The following is a 17,206-nucleotide window of genomic DNA, read 5'->3' on the forward strand; positions in this document are numbered from 1 at the left end:
CAATGTTTTTTTTTATTTTTTTGGGTCAAAATGGCCTGATTTGCTAGTTCGTTGGCCGGTTACAGAGGACGACATCAGCATGTTTGTCTCAAACTAATAGGGCCCTAATTTGCATGGGACCAGTCAACTGTATATTGGGTAAGGGGCCTCCCAACAGAAGCACCCCTATGTAGAACACGTGACCACATGGCTTAGCATGCAAGCGTAGGGAAGGATCTGGATAGAGCTATCAGCCAAATGAGTTTTTGAACAATGGCTATCCTTCTGTATGTGCATGATAGCCCCTCCTGGATCTGCCGAAGACACCTGCCACAGGCTCCTGGTTGACTATAGGAATGGGTCAGGCCAGGTTAAAGTCCATGGCTGCCTGACATAGAGGAGGCTGGGTGGTGATACTTTCACAGGTCCTGTCCTTGGCTGATGCATAGTGTCAGTCCTTGTTGTTCACTTTCCAGCCAGTTTACCGTAATATAGTTTGACAGCAGAAAAATAAAAAAATGTGAGAGAAAGAAATTCTCGGATGGGCTGAGTCATAATGCGGCCGCCCCACCCGCAGCAGGCTTGTCACTAAGTGTTACTGTAATCCTTTCAGATTGTGACCTCGGGCATGGTTCAGGTGCAAAAAGCTAAAATCTGACTGCTCAGAAGGTAAGGTCCTGTCAGGTTCAAAAGCAACAACGTAAAGTGTTATTTGCATCTGCTACTCCGGGCTGAACCTGTCCATCAACATAGGAACTTACTGCAGATACCCTTAAAGGAGTAGTTCACCCCCCAAAAGTTCTTTCAAATAAGCTGGTGCCAGGAAGTGCCAAAGCTTTGTAATTTAAAAAATAATCCCCAGTCTTCCAGAACTCATCAGCTGCTGTATGTCCTGCAGGAAGTGATGTATTCTCTCCAGGCTCTCTGCTGCCACCTCTGTCCATGTCAGGAACTGTCCAGAGCAGGTTTTCTATGGGGATTTGCTGCTGCTCTAGACAGTTCCTAACATGGACAGAGGTGGCAGCAGAGAGCACTGTGTAAGACTGGAAAGAATACACCACTTCCTGCAGGACATACAGCAGCTAATGAGTACTGGAAAACTGGAGATTGTTTTTTAAATTACAAATCTCTGGCACCAGTTGATTTGAAATAATTTTTTTGTGAACTACCTCTTCAACCCCATCTCTTCCCCGCAATTGGGGGAGAACACCACTTCTCAACATGTAAGAAGGGGCTGATGCAGATTGCCATGGTCAGTTCTGGCATCTAGGAGACTCAATGAATGGAATCAAAGTTATTTTGGCCCCTGAGAACGTGTCAGCTGCCCCCCCCCCCCTTTTCTGGTTCTTATATCCAGGGGGAATATAGATTATTTCTTCCATTCTTGGTCAATGAAGACTGAGTGCAGAGTGCAAAATATAATATTAAAGAATCTATAATTAATGGCGTCTTCTTTCTTTTTATTCGGATTGTTTTCCCGCTTGAGTATTTTGTATTAGTATTAGTATTTTGTACTAATTTAAAAAAAAAATGTGAAAAAAAAAAGAAAAAATATGACCTAAGCCCACAATGTGCTGAGTGGCTGAAGCTTCTTTCCTTCTCTCTCTATCCTCCTGATCTGCCCCGTCTCACCTCCTTCCAGGCCTGAATCTCGGCGGCGTCTCCCACCCTCCGGCTCTTTGTATGGGTATGACCCGCCCGCCGCCCCGGACCGCGCAGACTTGCCCCTCCGCTCAAACCACAGATTTGTTGATTTGTGAATCTTAATATATCTGACAGGAAACAATGTGCGAGGAGGACAATGCGGCGTGCGAGCTCTGCAAACATGAGACTGACGTAGCGCGCCGCTACACTACAAAGCCATTCTGTTGATCGTCTTGTGGTTTGGGTGAGCGGCATGGAACTATTCAGACAACAACAGTAACAGAAGCTGCAATCTGTATCCTGTTCTCCATTGTTGGGGAGATAAAGGAACTCGCATTTAGATACATTTTGATCTTCCAGGGGCCGGGGCGGAGGGAACAATAGACTGTATAGGACGGGATTTCTAGGAAACGCACTTGTGATAAAACGCTAAGCCGCAAAAAAGGAAAATATTGATTTTTCTCATGTCTGTCTGCCGAGAGCAAAGCCGCTCTTAGCTGGGATGGAGTGTGGGAATCGGGTCCGGGGGCGCAGGGTTCACCATTATATAAACTATATTTGTGGCAATGTATATAATCATGTAATGTCACCTATGGGGATGTAGGGGAAGATCAGACAGGTCGGAAGCAAAATCTGTGAGAACGATCCACACCCAATGATGGGAAGCGAGAGCCCCTGCGGGTTCAAGGAAAAAACGGTGCGTCCACGGTCGTACAATAGAATAACGTCCCACTGGGGGTCTCTATGCAGTGAAATCCCACTTGGGGTCTCTATGTAGTGATCCCACTGGGGGTGTCTATTAAGCAATGTCCTACTGAGGGTCTCTATGTAATGATATCCCACTGGGGGTCTCTATGTAGTGATATCCCACTGGGGTCTCTATTAAGCAATGTCCTACTGAGGGTCTCTATGTAGTGATACCCCACTGGGGGTCTCTATGTAGGTGAAACAGGGCAGAGACTCTCATCATCACATAATAGAAGCTGTAAGGACACATCGGCCTGTGACATATCTGCAGCCCCTAAACGTGTATCTACAGCAGTGTCTTAGGATTTGTCGGCACGTCTCTTCTTCCCCATTTAATGCAATAAAGAAATTCTGCAGCAGAAATTTATATAAGAAAATTTTGGTCAGATCCTTGCAGTTCAGGACCATTCTGCCCCTTCATCCCACATTCCTATGAGCATTTCTGTAATTATAAATTTGCATCGACCTGACCGATCTTTAACCCCGGTGAACGGCCGCCCCAGGGGATTCCAGGCCCATAGATGACTGAGGGCTGCAGAGCAGAGCTGTCAATCAAAGGTCCTAGCAGGACGGTGCGGCTTCTGCACACCATGGATCACACATTCCTACCGATCCCGCCCCCCCCCCAATACGTTCAGTGTCAACACCACAAAGGGCATTAGATAACGTCGTCCCTACTTCGCTCCTCTCCGATTACTATAAAACTGTGTCTCCTGCAATACTGGCAACTTTCCTAAAGTGTCTGCAGCCAATTACAGTGCGTAACATGTCCTGCAAGAGAGACAGGGGATTAGGCTTAAGAGGATCCATTTTCCTGAACAGAGTCTCTGCCTTTGGATAAAGACATATTAAATGTATTGAGTTCATAGGAAGATAAATAGTTTTTATTAACCCCTTGAAGTGCAGATACAAGTCCGGAGCTGCAGCCTGAAGTCACCCCCCCACCCTTAAGCTAGAGGCTGAATCCGGGTTTTCCCAGACTCCTTAGGGCTGCATCCTTCTTCAGCCACCGGTAATCAAACTTCCCAACCATTGGACTTGAGCTCGAGTTGTGATCATCTTGAATCTACAGATCTCTACTTGTCAGATGATGAGACTTCTGGTTGACCTGGGTTACACCATACTGCTACAATTTGCCATCAATTTCTGTGCGGCAGACATCCGAATTACATGACCCTTAGAATGGGGGCGCTCTAGCAATCGCTCACAAGGGTCTCACCGACCCAAAGTGATAGCGAGTCACTAGGATTTGACTTTACAATTGCTGGGAGTCTAACCTCTACCCATCAATTGTGAGAATAAGGAGGATACGGGTATACACTGACACATAGTGCCGGCCGGGCACCATCCACTTCATTCTCAGGATCAGTGGTATTGCAGTTTAGTTCATAGGCATTCCCCCACTTAACTATGTAGCCCTGAATGAGGTAAGCAGTCAAGTGGGTGGTGCTACTTGGTGATTGACAGCTCTCTATATGCACACTTACACACAACTGTCAATTGTAGTCCACATGACAACACAGAGCAGAAAGATTAGAGATTTATATGAATAAATGAAAAGTTATCCAGCACTGGCGTAACCAGAAGGGCTGCCCTCCCCCATCCCACTGTAGTAATCCCCCTGTTTGTTATCCCTCCTCCTAGTGGATAGCATATGTTTGGCATCTCCCCTGGTATCCCCCTAGTGGATAGTGTCCCCCATGGTAGGCATCTCCCCTAGTGTCCCCCATGGTAGGCATCTCCCCTAGTGTCCCCCATGGTAGACATCTCCCCTAGTGTCCCCCATGGTAGGCATCTCCCCTAGTGTCCCCCATGGTAGGCATCTCCCCTAGTGTCCCATATGGTAGACATCTCCTTTAGTGTCCCCCATGGTAGGCATCTCCCCTAGTGTCCCCCATGGTATACATCTCTTCTAGTGTACCATATGGTAGGTATCTCCCCTAGTGTCCCATATGGTAGACATCTCCTTTAGTGTCCCCCATGGTATACATCTCTTCTAGTGTCCCATATGGTAGGTATCTCCCCTAGTGTGCCCCATTAGGCATCTCTCATTGTATGCCCCTGTAGATAAAGGCATCTTCCCTATTATCCTAACCCCCCCAACCAGTACATAGTGTCCCCCATGGTAGACCTCTCCCTTGGTAGTATGATGACAGCTCAGGAGGCTCAGTGTATTGCAGGGACGGACCCCCTGATGTGGTGGGCCCCATATAGGCTGCTACTGTGCTGGTTACACCCCAGTTGTCCTGGAACTTTTACCATGAAATATAAATACATATATAAACATTTCAATCTGCTCAGCGCCTCCCGCCCTATAACATGCTGCCTGCGGACTGGATGTATTTCCAGTTTGACACTTCCCCTTTAAATTATATAGCACTCACCCTTCTGCAGACTTTGGAGCTGAAATACAGAGTGACGTACAGGTTATGAGATCAGCGCTTACCTCATCCTTAATATCCTCCTGCTGCTGGGCTGAAAAGATTTCCATGGCTGAAATAAGCCGCATCATGAGCTCGTCTACCGACGTGTTACCTGTCAAGACAGTGAGAGATCCTGTGTCAGTACCATGGCGTGTGTATTCTGCTACTACAGGGGTCCCACAGTGTACAGCAACTCGTACGCTACCCAAAGAGCAAACGTCCACAGATTTTATCTAAATATTCTGCGCAGATCCGGAAGGTTCCTAGTGGAAGATTAATTTTACTTTTGTAGAACATCTGATTCCTTACAGTGACTTATACCTGACATCTTGCGGCCAATCGTATGTGCAAATGCTGCTAACACTGACTATTCAACAGACTCCCTGGCTCCCCCAATAGGCAGATAGATTTTGCCAGCATCATTTTACAGATCAGGAGGAGCTGAGCAGATTATTATAGTGTTCTGGGGAAAAAAATCTGCATAACTTAAAGGGGTACTGCGGTGAAAAGTATTTTTCCTTTGAAATCAACTTGTGTCACAAAATTATATAGATTTGTGATTTACTTTTATTTAAAAATCTCCAGTCTTCCAGTACTTATGAGCTGCTGAATGTCCTGCAGGAAGTGGTGTATTCTCTCCAGTCTGACACAGCGCTCTCTGCTGCCACCTCTGTCCATGTCAGGAACTGTCCAGAGCAGCAGCAAATCCCCATAGAAAACCTCTCCTGCTCTGGACAGTTCCTGACATGGACAGAGGTGGCAGCAGAGAGCACTGTGTCAGACTGGAGAGAATACACCACCTTCTGCAGGACATACAGCAGCTGATAAGTATTCTCTCCAGTCTGACACAGTGCTCTCTGCTGCCACCTCTGTCCATGTCAGGAACTGTCCAGAGCAGGAGAGGTTTTCTATGGGGATTTGCTGCTGCTCTGGACAGTTCCTGACATGGACAGAGGTGGCAGCAGAGAGCGCTGTGTCAGACTGGAGAGAATACACCACTTCCTGCAGGACATTCAGCAGCTCATAAGCACTGGAAGACTGGAGATTTTTAAATAGAAATAATTTACAAATCTATAAAAGTTTCTGACACCAGTTGATTTGAAAGAAAAATGTTTTCGATGGACAACCCCTTTAATGCACTCATTTGCTCTTTTACAGCTTTGGAGTCCAGTGGGCGGTCTTAATCACCGACAGCCACAGGGATGGCCCACTGGACTCCTAAACATTTTAACATGCTATACTCAATCTTTTCCCACAAAACCCCTTCTACAGCTCCTCCTGCTCTATATATATACCATGATGCTGGACTGGATTGTATTTTCTTGGTGCCTGTAACTAGCCCTGAAATTGTTTAGCCTGGAATTGTGGAGCGGCAGTATTAAGACTAAGTGAGCGCTCATCCATCCTATGTAATGAGTAAAGATAAGTGAACCTCCAGCTGGCCTGGGTCCGTCCAAAAACCAATACTCAGCATTTGATTAGCGGTGGCTGGAGAAGTTGGATGCAGCCCTAGGGAGTGCTAGGAAACAAGGACACAACCTATGGCCTTGGTCTGTATCCATGTTTTCCATGCAGCCTTAGGGCGGCATCCAACTTCTTCAGCCACCGGTAATCAAATGCCGAGCATTCGGGTACAGGCGGACCCAGGGGCGCTCAAGGTTCGCTCGTCTCTAGTGATGAACATCTCTGAATCATACATGTGTTGGTGCAGCAAAAGTAAACCTACCGTGTATTAGAAAAGCCGACTTTGATAAACCATTCTGTTTTTTGTTGTTTTTTTTTTCCTTTTCTTCCGGTAAATTCTAACATGTTCTAACAAGCATCCAGGCTTTAATGTCAGCAAACATCCAATCCTGGAATGCCACCAGAGCTATGAAAGGTTACACACCTGGACTCGCTGCCCAGGGATTCCCACCAGCCTCACTGCACTCAGATTAGTGTGCTGCGGGTTAAAGAAGTCCGGCCAAGAACGGCAGGGGTGGAGGGGGGAGGGCATAAAAAGACTCAACTCACCTCTCCCTGTGCTTCTTCAGAGCCGGATTGCTGCTCCAGAACCCCAACTGGGCTCAGGGATCTCAACCAGAGCAGATGTCATTACCCGATTGATTGACTAGCGGCTCAGCCAGTCAGTGACTGTGGTGGGACACTGCTGTAGTCACTTATTGGCTGAGCGGCCAGACCATCTACAGGGACGGGCATTTTTACCCAAGTTGTTACATCATCACAACTGGGGTGGGGGGGGGGGGGGAGAATGCCTTTCCGGCGAGGGTCTCAGGACCGGTCCTGAGGCAGATGGCAGGCACTGGGAGAGGGAAGTAAGGACTGGTTATGATGTTACCCCCCGAATTTAAAAAAAAAAAATTGGCTGGACTTCTCCTTTAAGTGTTACAGCTGGAGTCCAGGAGCTGAGGAGGGAAGATGTAAGACAAGATGGACCAGAAGCCAAGTCCTGCAATGGACAATCGGCGAGGGTGCGCCATTTTTTTGCATAGACGTCTGTGTAGGAAAGCAACATTCTCAATGATTTATAAGGGTAATTACCCATAGCGAAGGGGATAATTAACCTGGTGCTAAGTCAGCGAGGTCAGGAAAGAGGAATTATTTCAGTTCTAAATGAATTTCTGGTGACATTTCCTACTTGTACAAAAGGTTATGTAACAGAAGCGTGCATAAAAGGATTTCATTCCGAGGCGGGAGATCAGCCAATAGCGATACAGAAAGATCTACTTTTTTTGATCCTAGAAGCAGTGTTTAATCCCCCCCCCCCCCCCCTGTATACACAGGTCATGCGTTATACATAGGACAGATACATAGAACAAGCAAAGAACTATTGAAGAGGGAAAGGTGGATTTTGCCCAGACAACCTCTTTAAGAGCGGATTATTCAGAGGTAAATCGCTTTCATAAATTACCAAAAAAGTACGATCTTTGTCCCCATGTGCTGCTGCAAACTGTGACCTGATTTAAGGTGAGCCCCCCCTGGATGGCGCTCACAGACCAACCCTTCTCCCCTGGACGGCGCTAAGAGAGACTCTTACTGAACGCTCTAAGTGCCATTACAGGGGAAAGGGGTGGTCTGTGAGTGCCGCAATGAAGAGCTGCGCTGTCCTGAGGGGAACGTGAGGTAATTGGGGACAGTCGGTATGTGGGCCCCTGCTGCACAGGCCCAACAGCAGTTGCGTGGTCTGCATCAATGGTTGCTACACCACTGACAGGCTGCGAGAAAACTGCACGCTGGGCCATGAAATAGGGTCCTAGGACACAGTAGGTGTCTCCTTCCTGAACAGTATGATGGCTGTGTGGTCACACATATAACAGTAGAACACAGGGCTTTCATTTCTGGAAAACGCTTCCATGGATGGACTACACTTATTTAGGTCCATAATTCTTTTTCTGATGTCTTGGTTGGATTTCCCATGATGTCATGCAAAGAGTAAATAGGCTTAAAATCACCAACAGGTCCAATTCCTTCCCATGATTCCAACCAGCCTATCATTTTTGGGGGGGAATTTTAAAAGCTTTTTAGAGGGACGATGAGCTTGTAAACTTCTGACCTACTGGAATTTTGATAATAGTGAAATATACTTGTAATGAACTCCTTGTAAACCACTGAGGAAACATTGGAGAGTCCTAAACATTTTGCTACAACTATAGATTGTTAACATGGTGTCTGGGAACCGGTGGAATGAAAGTCTCAGCGACTCTAAGGAGTGTATGAGAACCTAGGACTTCCCCGGAATCGTTATATCCCAACACTCCTGTAACATAAAACAGATCCGATGTATAGATGACTGGTTACCACCAGTCATACAGCTTCCAACGTTTAGCAAATAGATAAAAAGTCATTTCTATTGTGTCTGTATATATAAAGTTACGGTGCGAGGACCAGACATGTGATTGGTTTTACCTTGGATGACATTTAGCACTTCGTTGGATGATCTTTTCCCCATTATAATAAGAAAAAGTGGAAACTGATCGGTCTTCTGTGTTCGTATTGTCTGTGCTACCACGCTGCCAAAGTGTCGGGTACACAACGTAAGGAACCTGAATAACAGAAAGACACAATTAATACAATAAAAAAAATCTAGAGTGCTAGACCACTGAACAAACTGGTTAAAGTGGACATAAAGGAATACCATGGGTTAAGGGGGGATTTCAAGTTAAAGGGGTTGTCCAGCGTTCACATTTTTCTTAATTATATTGCTGCTGATGCATTTATAATAATACACGTTATTCTTACCCTGGGTCACCGGTGCCCCCCCCCCCCCCACTGACTGCAGAGCCTCCATGTCAGAGACTTACTCCTCTCGGGAGTAACAGCAGCCTGCTCAGCCAATCACTGACCCCAGGGCTGTCCTGTTCCAGTTAGTGATTGGCTGAGTGGGCTTTCACTGTTTGTCTCGGAAGCGGAGACTCTGCAGTGGCTGGGGGACACCTGGGGAGCATGGAGAGGTAAGTACAACATGTTTACCAAGTCAACCTTTCCTTGGTTATGTTTCGACGAGTACAACTTAAGGGTACAAACCCACACACCGTATACACAGCAGATACGCAACAAATACGCAGCAGATTTGTTGGTACAGATTTGATGCTGTGTTCAGTTATTTAGATATAATCTGCTGCGTTTTTGCTGTGTATTTGCTGCGTGTTTGCTGCGTATCGCAGCAGTAAATACGCTGCTTATACGGTGTGTGGGTTTATACCCTAAAAAAGTAATCTCCAAACTGTATCAAAATTTCCTGTATCTGGTTTACCCTCTCGCCCTTGGTTATTCTCACAGCTAGTATGTCTCTATTTCCCTCTTTTGGAGTTCCTGATCCCACGTATCTCTTCTCAGCCCAGAAAGCCACCCGGTTGTTCGCTTTTTCAGTCACGTAGCTGTCCAGGTGTTGCTAACTCTTAATGTCTACGGTGTTTCTGGAGTAGGTGCTCTCTCTTACACTCTCACTATTCTAACTTAATTCTTCTTTCTAAAGTCTAAATTTTTATTTCAACTTACTTATTACCCCCAAATATTTACCCCTGATCTCTGCTTTATTGTATCCCAAATAATTTGCAGCGCGGCAGTGTTGGGATTCATTTTGCTTATTTTTGTTAATTCCTTACCAATTTCCTCTTTGCTTATTATTCTTTTCCTACCTGTGTTTCACGTTAAAAGATGGAATGAATTAAGATTTTATTTTTTAAAATCCAAACAAAACCTGGCGAAATATCTAAGACTCTGTCCAAATTTCACTTTCTGTTAGGGGTTCTTGACATGGGACCCCTGATGGCGCACAATTATTGGATCTGTCCAAAAATGTATTTAGCATGGCTGTCATGGCTATGGTTGGAAGTAGAGTTGAGTGGAAAGACTGAACTGTTAGGGTTCAGGAAAGTTCTGCAAACTCGAACGCTCAACCATTTAACTCCCCGCAGCTGCAGAGGTTGGATGCCACCCTAAGGAGTCCTGTAAAACATGGATACAGCCTATGGTCTATGGTTATAGCCATGTTTTCCAGGACTCAGTAGGGCTGTATCCAACCTCTGCAGCCCACAGGGAGTCAAATGCTAAACGTTTGGGTACGGAGAATATTGTCAAACCCAAACTGGCTCTATACAAGTTTTCCAAGACTTTGTAGGGCAACATTTAAACACTGCAGCCGTGGGGAGTCAAATGCCGAGTTTGGGTTTGACAACAGTCTCCAAACCCGATCAGTTGGGTCTCTCCACTCCACACTAGTTGGAAGCCATGAGGGTAGGGTTTCATAGTGGGTGACTTAAGAAGGCCATACACTTTCGATAGCTGTCAGCCGAACCTTCTTCTCCCCAGACAACTCTGGCACCAACTTCTCCCTTTAAGAACAAATGGGTGACAGATGATGCTGGTGAAGAATTTGGAAAAAAACAAAATCCTTATACTGAAGTTGGAAGAACCCATTACTGGTGGCTGGTATGGCAGACTTTATTATAAGTGTATGGGCAACTTTAGTCTTACTCGCATATGGTGGCCATTGCTACATTGGTTTTATAGGCGAAGAACTGTAGGCCATTGTGGTTTCATCCATATTACTGAATGCAGCTAATGAGAGCAGAGCCTTAGTTGGTTGTTCTATTATTTAGATCTAAATGGGAGTAAGAAACATTTTCTCTGGTAAACGAAAAATAGTGTAATAATAAAAGTTTTTGTAAATATTACAATAAAGTTAAACTGAACATAAATTTCTCTCCATCAATTCTACAGATCTAAAAATTTGAAAATAAAGCTTTTTGAAAACAAAAAAAGTGCACTTCCATATTTGCATATAAAAGCCGAGCATTAGTATTCTTACCATGATCTGGAATAAATGAAAAAACTGATAAAGCTTTTCACTTCCATTAGAGGACTGTCTGAAATTAGCATTTCTTTCAAGAGAAAAGGGTAGCTTATGATATGTTTTCAGATCTGAAGGTAAAAGTAAATGTCATAATAATAATGAATTATGAAAGACCAAATGCAAATATGGAGCGCTTTAATAAGATCCAATTTAATAAAGTCTGTAAAAATAATAGAGTTTTAATAACATGGGTCAGAAAAGGCAAAACTGTGGAAATTTCTGAGAACTCGCCACTGAATGAAGTCTATTAATACTTAATTATTTTCATGAAACATAATTTAAATTGAGAGTTTTTTTTCCCCTTAATGTCAGAGAATATCAATGTAGAAGAGGAAGAGGATAGGATGACATGACTGATTAATGACAAACACCGGACAAGAATGCATCGGTAATGCCCAACGATCAACTTCATTACCGGGTAAATTGGTGTGTCAACAAATATAGAAAGCCAATCATGCCCATGGCGGTGATACGTGATATCTTAAAGTCCTCTGTACCATATGCCAATATGTGACCTGAAAATGGACCAAAAAATGGAGGCCATCTTACCCGTTGGGGTATCTCAGTGGCTACTTGAGCTGAATAGAGTTAAGCGAACTTGACGAAAGTTTGGGTTTTGACAACGTTCGTTTGAACCCAAACACTCTGCATTTGACACCCGGCATCTGGAGAAGTTGGATGCCCCTCTAGGGAGTCTTGAATATTTGGATACAGTCATAGGCTATACGAATGTTCAACCAAATGTTGCCTAACCCAAACTTTTGGCAAGTTCACTCAACACTAGTTCTGAATTTTTAACAAATTTTCTGATAAACTGCTCAAAATGGCAGCTTGTGGATTTAGCGTTAGGATTGGATAGAGTCCTGGGGGCCTCAAGGTGTCATACTCAACTTGGATCAAATCCAATGGCTAACTCAACATAATCAGATGCATAAATAAAAGCTGCTTTGATGTTTGTATCTACTTCAATATTACTTGATTTGTTCCATTTGTTATTTATGGATAGTCTATTCTGCAACTTCCTTATGTACTTTTTTTTTTCTTTTTGGTTGATAAATGAAAATTTTTCAATAAAAATTAATAAAAAAAAAAAAGCTTCAGAAAATGTACTCATCGCTAGTCATGAAAACAGCCTCATACCACAAGGCGAAGGACTACACAGGGGGTGCATCCTCTGCTCAAGGCCATGAGGATGAGCTACAGCAAAGGGCCATGCACAAGGACCCCTTCCTGGTAGAGCATTCATTATATGGTTGGACTTTCCAACCATAAGCCAGTGTGTGTTACGGCATCTCCTCCATGGTAGTCGTATGGTTAGACACAACTTTCGTGATCCCTAGGATTGGCATGTATCTGCAGCAGCTGCACGAGCAGCACAGTCGCGTCAGTCAGCTCATCAGTAGAGGTGCTGGAAGTTGGACTTCCTAAATCATATATTGTTGGTCCACCCAAAGGGCAGGTGCTCAATATAACCCACCCAGACTCTGTTAAATACTTTGCAATATTAGGACTGCTCATCCTTAAAGTGAAGGTTAAACATCTCAGCCTCCAATGCAATTAAAATAACGCAGCCCATAGGCTGTATCCAGGATTTCATGGACTTCTTATGGAGGCATCCAACTTCTCCAGGTGCCATGATTCAAATGCAGAGTTGAGGGTCAGAAAAGTTGCTAGTTAGAAAGTGATGGTTGCGAACATATGGTACATCCCCAGCTATGGGCAGTTAGAAGCAATTTCTGGTAATGGCTTTGGAGGGAGCAATGGGACAAGACACAAGAGGCTGTGGCAACCTTACAAATATCACCTCAACAGGGCAGGCTGCGTTAGCGGGTAGCAACCCTACCTTAAAGGCAAAAGGGGTAATACATACAAAAGGCAGTAGCAGTCCTCCAAATATCAACTAGGCAGAGCGTAACAACCCTCAGATCCACAGCGGAAAGAGCTCTGCACCATCTTGGGTGCAACTTGACGTTTAACAGTGTGGCTCAAGTGGGTCCAAGTAAGAAACTTGCTAGAAAGGTTCTGCGGTTCAATGGGCTTTTCCCCACTTAGGGTGTGCGTTACCATTAAGCTTGTGGTGCCTCTTTGTGGGAATAAAAAAAAAACCCAAACATATCCCGAGTCAGTTGTCTGTGACATTTGCCCAGCATCCCATACCCTTGGCACGTGACTCTTTAGGCCTTCATGGTAACAGACGGCAAGTGATCTCCACCAAGTCGGATCCTGCAGCCATATGGCCATTCACCCGTTTCCTTCTTTCTGATAACCTTGTAATAAGTTAATTCTTTGGTAGATTTTATCCAAATCAGGTGATTTATTATTAGGTAGGGTGGGATGGGGGTGCGGGAATGTTTGCAGTTTATAAAAATTAAAAAATAGGAATATGTAGTGAGGTCCTCAGGTAGCTTTTCTTAATACGTAAAACAAATGAAATGTATGATAATGAAGTATCATACATTTCATTTGTTTTACGTATTAAGAATAGCTACCTGAGGACCTCCCTACATATTCCTATTTTGTTCTCCTATCCACCTCCCTCTGGTATAAGGGCGTGAGGTTAACCTCGGTAACTACAGGTCGCAGTTGATCTCGTACCACTCTCTAGACTTCTTAAAAATTTAAAAATGTTTAATAAAAACTATCTGATTTAAAAAGAAACACTGGTCAAGTCCAGCCGGGACCGGCCGACACAAGGACCTGCGGAGACCATCAAAAGAGCCAGATGTCGTTGTATGGAACAGGGCTCCATTCACAATGCCGAATCTGGATTATCCAGGTCTCCTCCTATGTACAGAGGGAGGTGAATTGTAGTGAACACAGAGCAGCCGGCACCCCGCCATTCCTGCGTCTCCCTCAATTATACAAATATTTAGTTGGATAAAGAAACATGGCAGGCGATTCTACAAAGGGGTTTCAGCTTCCTCTGTCTGTTCATTAATTGACAGTTACAAAAATGTTGCTAAAACCCGACGCTGAGAAGTCCTGTAAACGCTCGTGTTGCTAAACAGAGTCCTTCTCATTACTGCGCCGAGGCTTTGTTGTGGCTGCGACTGGAAACGTAACAGAAGGGATACGAGGGGAGCCGCTGGGGGACGCTGAAGGAGAACGTAACCCAACATAAAGCAAACGAATAATAAAAATATATACAACAAATAATCAGGAGTCATATACCAGGGTCATATACCAGGATCGGTAACAACACGAGGAAGGCTAAATATCGGGATTAACGCTCGGCTCCCGGTGACTGGGGGCCCTAGTGCATCCAACTTCTCCAGTCACCAGGAGTCAGATGCTGAGCGTTCTGTTCTGTTCTGAATTTACTGTAACTTTGCTCATCTTTAATCTGGATTTACATGACAGACATGATTAGATTTACATGATTAGAAACTTTTTGTTCACAATTTGTTTCTGGTGCAACGTCCCCGATTCCATCTGCCTATGTATCTTTTCTGTGGCTTTTGGTTACAGTTCAACGCTGATGATGTATTATTTTACTTTTTGGCTCAAAATTGTATACCTAAAGGGGTAGTCTGCAGGGAGTCCCTATTATCAGATTGCTGGGTAAGGGGTGTCCCTGGCTCCCACCCTGCTTTCTGCATTCTGTCCTCTAGTCCCCCAGTGTGTGGCCGCTCCCTAGTATTCGGGGCCCTCTCAGCTATTCAGTGGCTGTAGTGGTGTCCCGCCTCAGCCTGCCACGTCACATCTCAAATCGCGTCTCAATACCAGGAAATGGCCGCACACCAGCAGACTGGAGAGGCATTGATCAGCCCAGGACATAGAAGATGTCGAATCCTTGACCGATCAGCACTTTAGAGCAGGCTTTTAATTTTACCATTGCTGCCGGCACATCTTCCTGTTTAAGGTCCTGTTCACACTATGGAATCGGCACCAAAATTCCTGCCTGCTATCTGTTTTAATGGGAGGGCTTGCTCGCCTCCGCTCAAAGAACTGACATGACCGTAGTGTGAACAGGCCCTAAACAGGGATATGTGTGGTGGAGAATGATAAAAGAAAACCGACAGCACAGATCTGTATATATTGGGGTCTAGGATATATATATATATATGTGCTGTGCTGTCAATTTAAGGATCTGTGCTGTCAGTTTAAGGATCCCACTGCAGCACATACTTGCCATCTGGGTTGCATGTGATCCGGCATACAGGTCTCCCTTCTTCTGTACTTATCAGCTGCTTTATCTCCTGCAGGAAGTGGTGTATCCTTTGCAGCCTGAGGATATGTTCCCACTACAGAATACTTGTGGCCTCCGCTTGAAATTTCTGCGTGTATTCCGTAGTTTGAACATACTCTGACGCTGCTCTCTGCTGCCACCTCTGTCCATGGCAGGAACTGTCCAGAGCAGCAGCAAATCCCCATAGAAAACCTCTCCTGCTCTGGACAGTTCCTGACATGGACAGAGGTGGCAGCAGAGAGCACTGTGTCAGACTGGAGAGAATACACCACTTCCTGCAGGACATACAGCAGCTGCACCTTTCTTATTCTTTTTTTTTTTTATACAAAATGGTTCACTGCGTGACATATGCCACTGTATAGCATGACAAGCAGCAAACTATTTCCAGTACTAATTACTATACAACCAGTAACTGTCTGTAACAGTGACAAGCCGTGCAGAGTGACACATGACCACTGCGGGCAGTGACTGCTATGGGTGTGTCCATACAGCACGTCGCCTCTGCAGGGGGTCATGGGACCTTAAGTGCTGGAGCCGCCTGTGATTGAAAAGATATGTGCATATTTGTTATTTTACCCCATAAGTAGATGCTGGGATTTTCTCGTTTCAGCAACTTTACAAAAGACGACGTCATAGTGATTGCATTTCTTTCTGTCCATTTTAGAGGGAAATGCTCTACGCTGAATTATCATAGCTCGGAAACTAATGCAAGGTTTAAAGAGGTGAAAGAGTATGCAATGCTGGAGGGTAAGCGCACTGTATATAACTATATGTAACTATACATATATAGCCACAGGATTCGGAGAGGTCACAGTGTTATATGGGGGAGGCCGCACAGGTCCAGGATTCTGATAATGGGGACCGGAGCGGTGGTACGCTGGAGTGGGGGAGGTAAGAGCAAGTTATTTTTTTTTTTCCTTAAAAGCATAGCTTATAAGCGTTGCCCGGACTTCTCCTTTAAAGGGTTATCCAGGCTTAGAAAAACATGGCCGCTTTCCTCCAGAAACAGCACCTCTCCTGTCCTCAGTTTGGGTGAAGGGGTTTGCAGCTCCATTACATTGAAGTGAATGGAGGTGAACTGTAATACCATACACAACCTGAGGACAAGGGTGGTGCTGTTTTTGCAAGAAAGTAGCTGTGCTTTTTCTAATTCTGAAGAACCACTCCAACAGAGTTTGCAAAAACTTTTCTCTTCAAAAAAAAAAAAAATCTTTATATTTTTCTATAGCTCCAGGAGAGGGTGCAAGTATCTGAACAACCGGGCTGGGAACCTACTCTCTAGATTTTTTAGTCTATACAGCTTTAATAGACTGAGCATTGGTCCAGCTGACAGCTATTACTAACATATTCTCTAGGTAAGTGTGATTGTGCTCTTAAAGGGGGTTTCCAGGCTGCAGCATTTTTTGACTCGCAGGGAAATGTAGAGAACAAAGAGGCCATACTTACCTCTCCCTGTTCCCCTAGCGTTGTCCTCTTCTTTCCACCTCCTGCCTGCTCAACAAAGCACTGGGCACTGCCCATGTGTAACACCAGCGGAAGTAGAAAGCCCAACTGGGACTAGAAGATCTGACAGTGGAAGCAGCAGGGAATAGAAGGAGCAGGAGAGGCGAGTATGACCTTTTTTATGCTTCTTTTGTGCCAGACTTCAGATTACATACAAATGCTTCAGCCCAGAAAACCCAGTTAATAGAGAGAAGAGTATAATTTGCTGCCAGAGCTGCTGGTGAAGACTTCCTGTATCTTCTCGAGAGCAAAAGGATCGGGGGATGACATTCAACATACACAATCCTTCTGCATCTAATGGGGGAGAGTTGGCACAATCCATGCACATAATATATCATAATACCACTTTGCTCTTGTGTATCAAAG

The 17,206-nt window shown here is 44.8% G+C and overlaps 1 protein-coding gene across 1 annotated transcript in view; it reads right to left on the reverse strand.

The window, feature by feature from the left end:
* The window catches only part of FAF1 (Fas associated factor 1), a 182,297-nt gene that overhangs the window by 31,611 nt on the left and 133,480 nt on the right, over positions 1-17,206 (reverse strand). The window contains exons 14-15 of the mRNA XM_069981585.1: positions 8,700-8,836; positions 4,817-4,905 (exon numbers count right to left, since the gene is read on the reverse strand). Coding sequence (XP_069837686.1) covers positions 4,817-4,905; positions 8,700-8,836 — 226 coding nt within the window. The remainder of the gene's footprint in view (positions 1-4,816; positions 4,906-8,699; positions 8,837-17,206) is intronic.

The sequence above is a fragment of the Dendropsophus ebraccatus genome, chromosome 8 (genome assembly GCF_027789765.1).
Source record: "Dendropsophus ebraccatus isolate aDenEbr1 chromosome 8, aDenEbr1.pat, whole genome shotgun sequence".
Taxonomy (NCBI): Eukaryota; Metazoa; Chordata; class Amphibia; order Anura; family Hylidae; genus Dendropsophus; species Dendropsophus ebraccatus.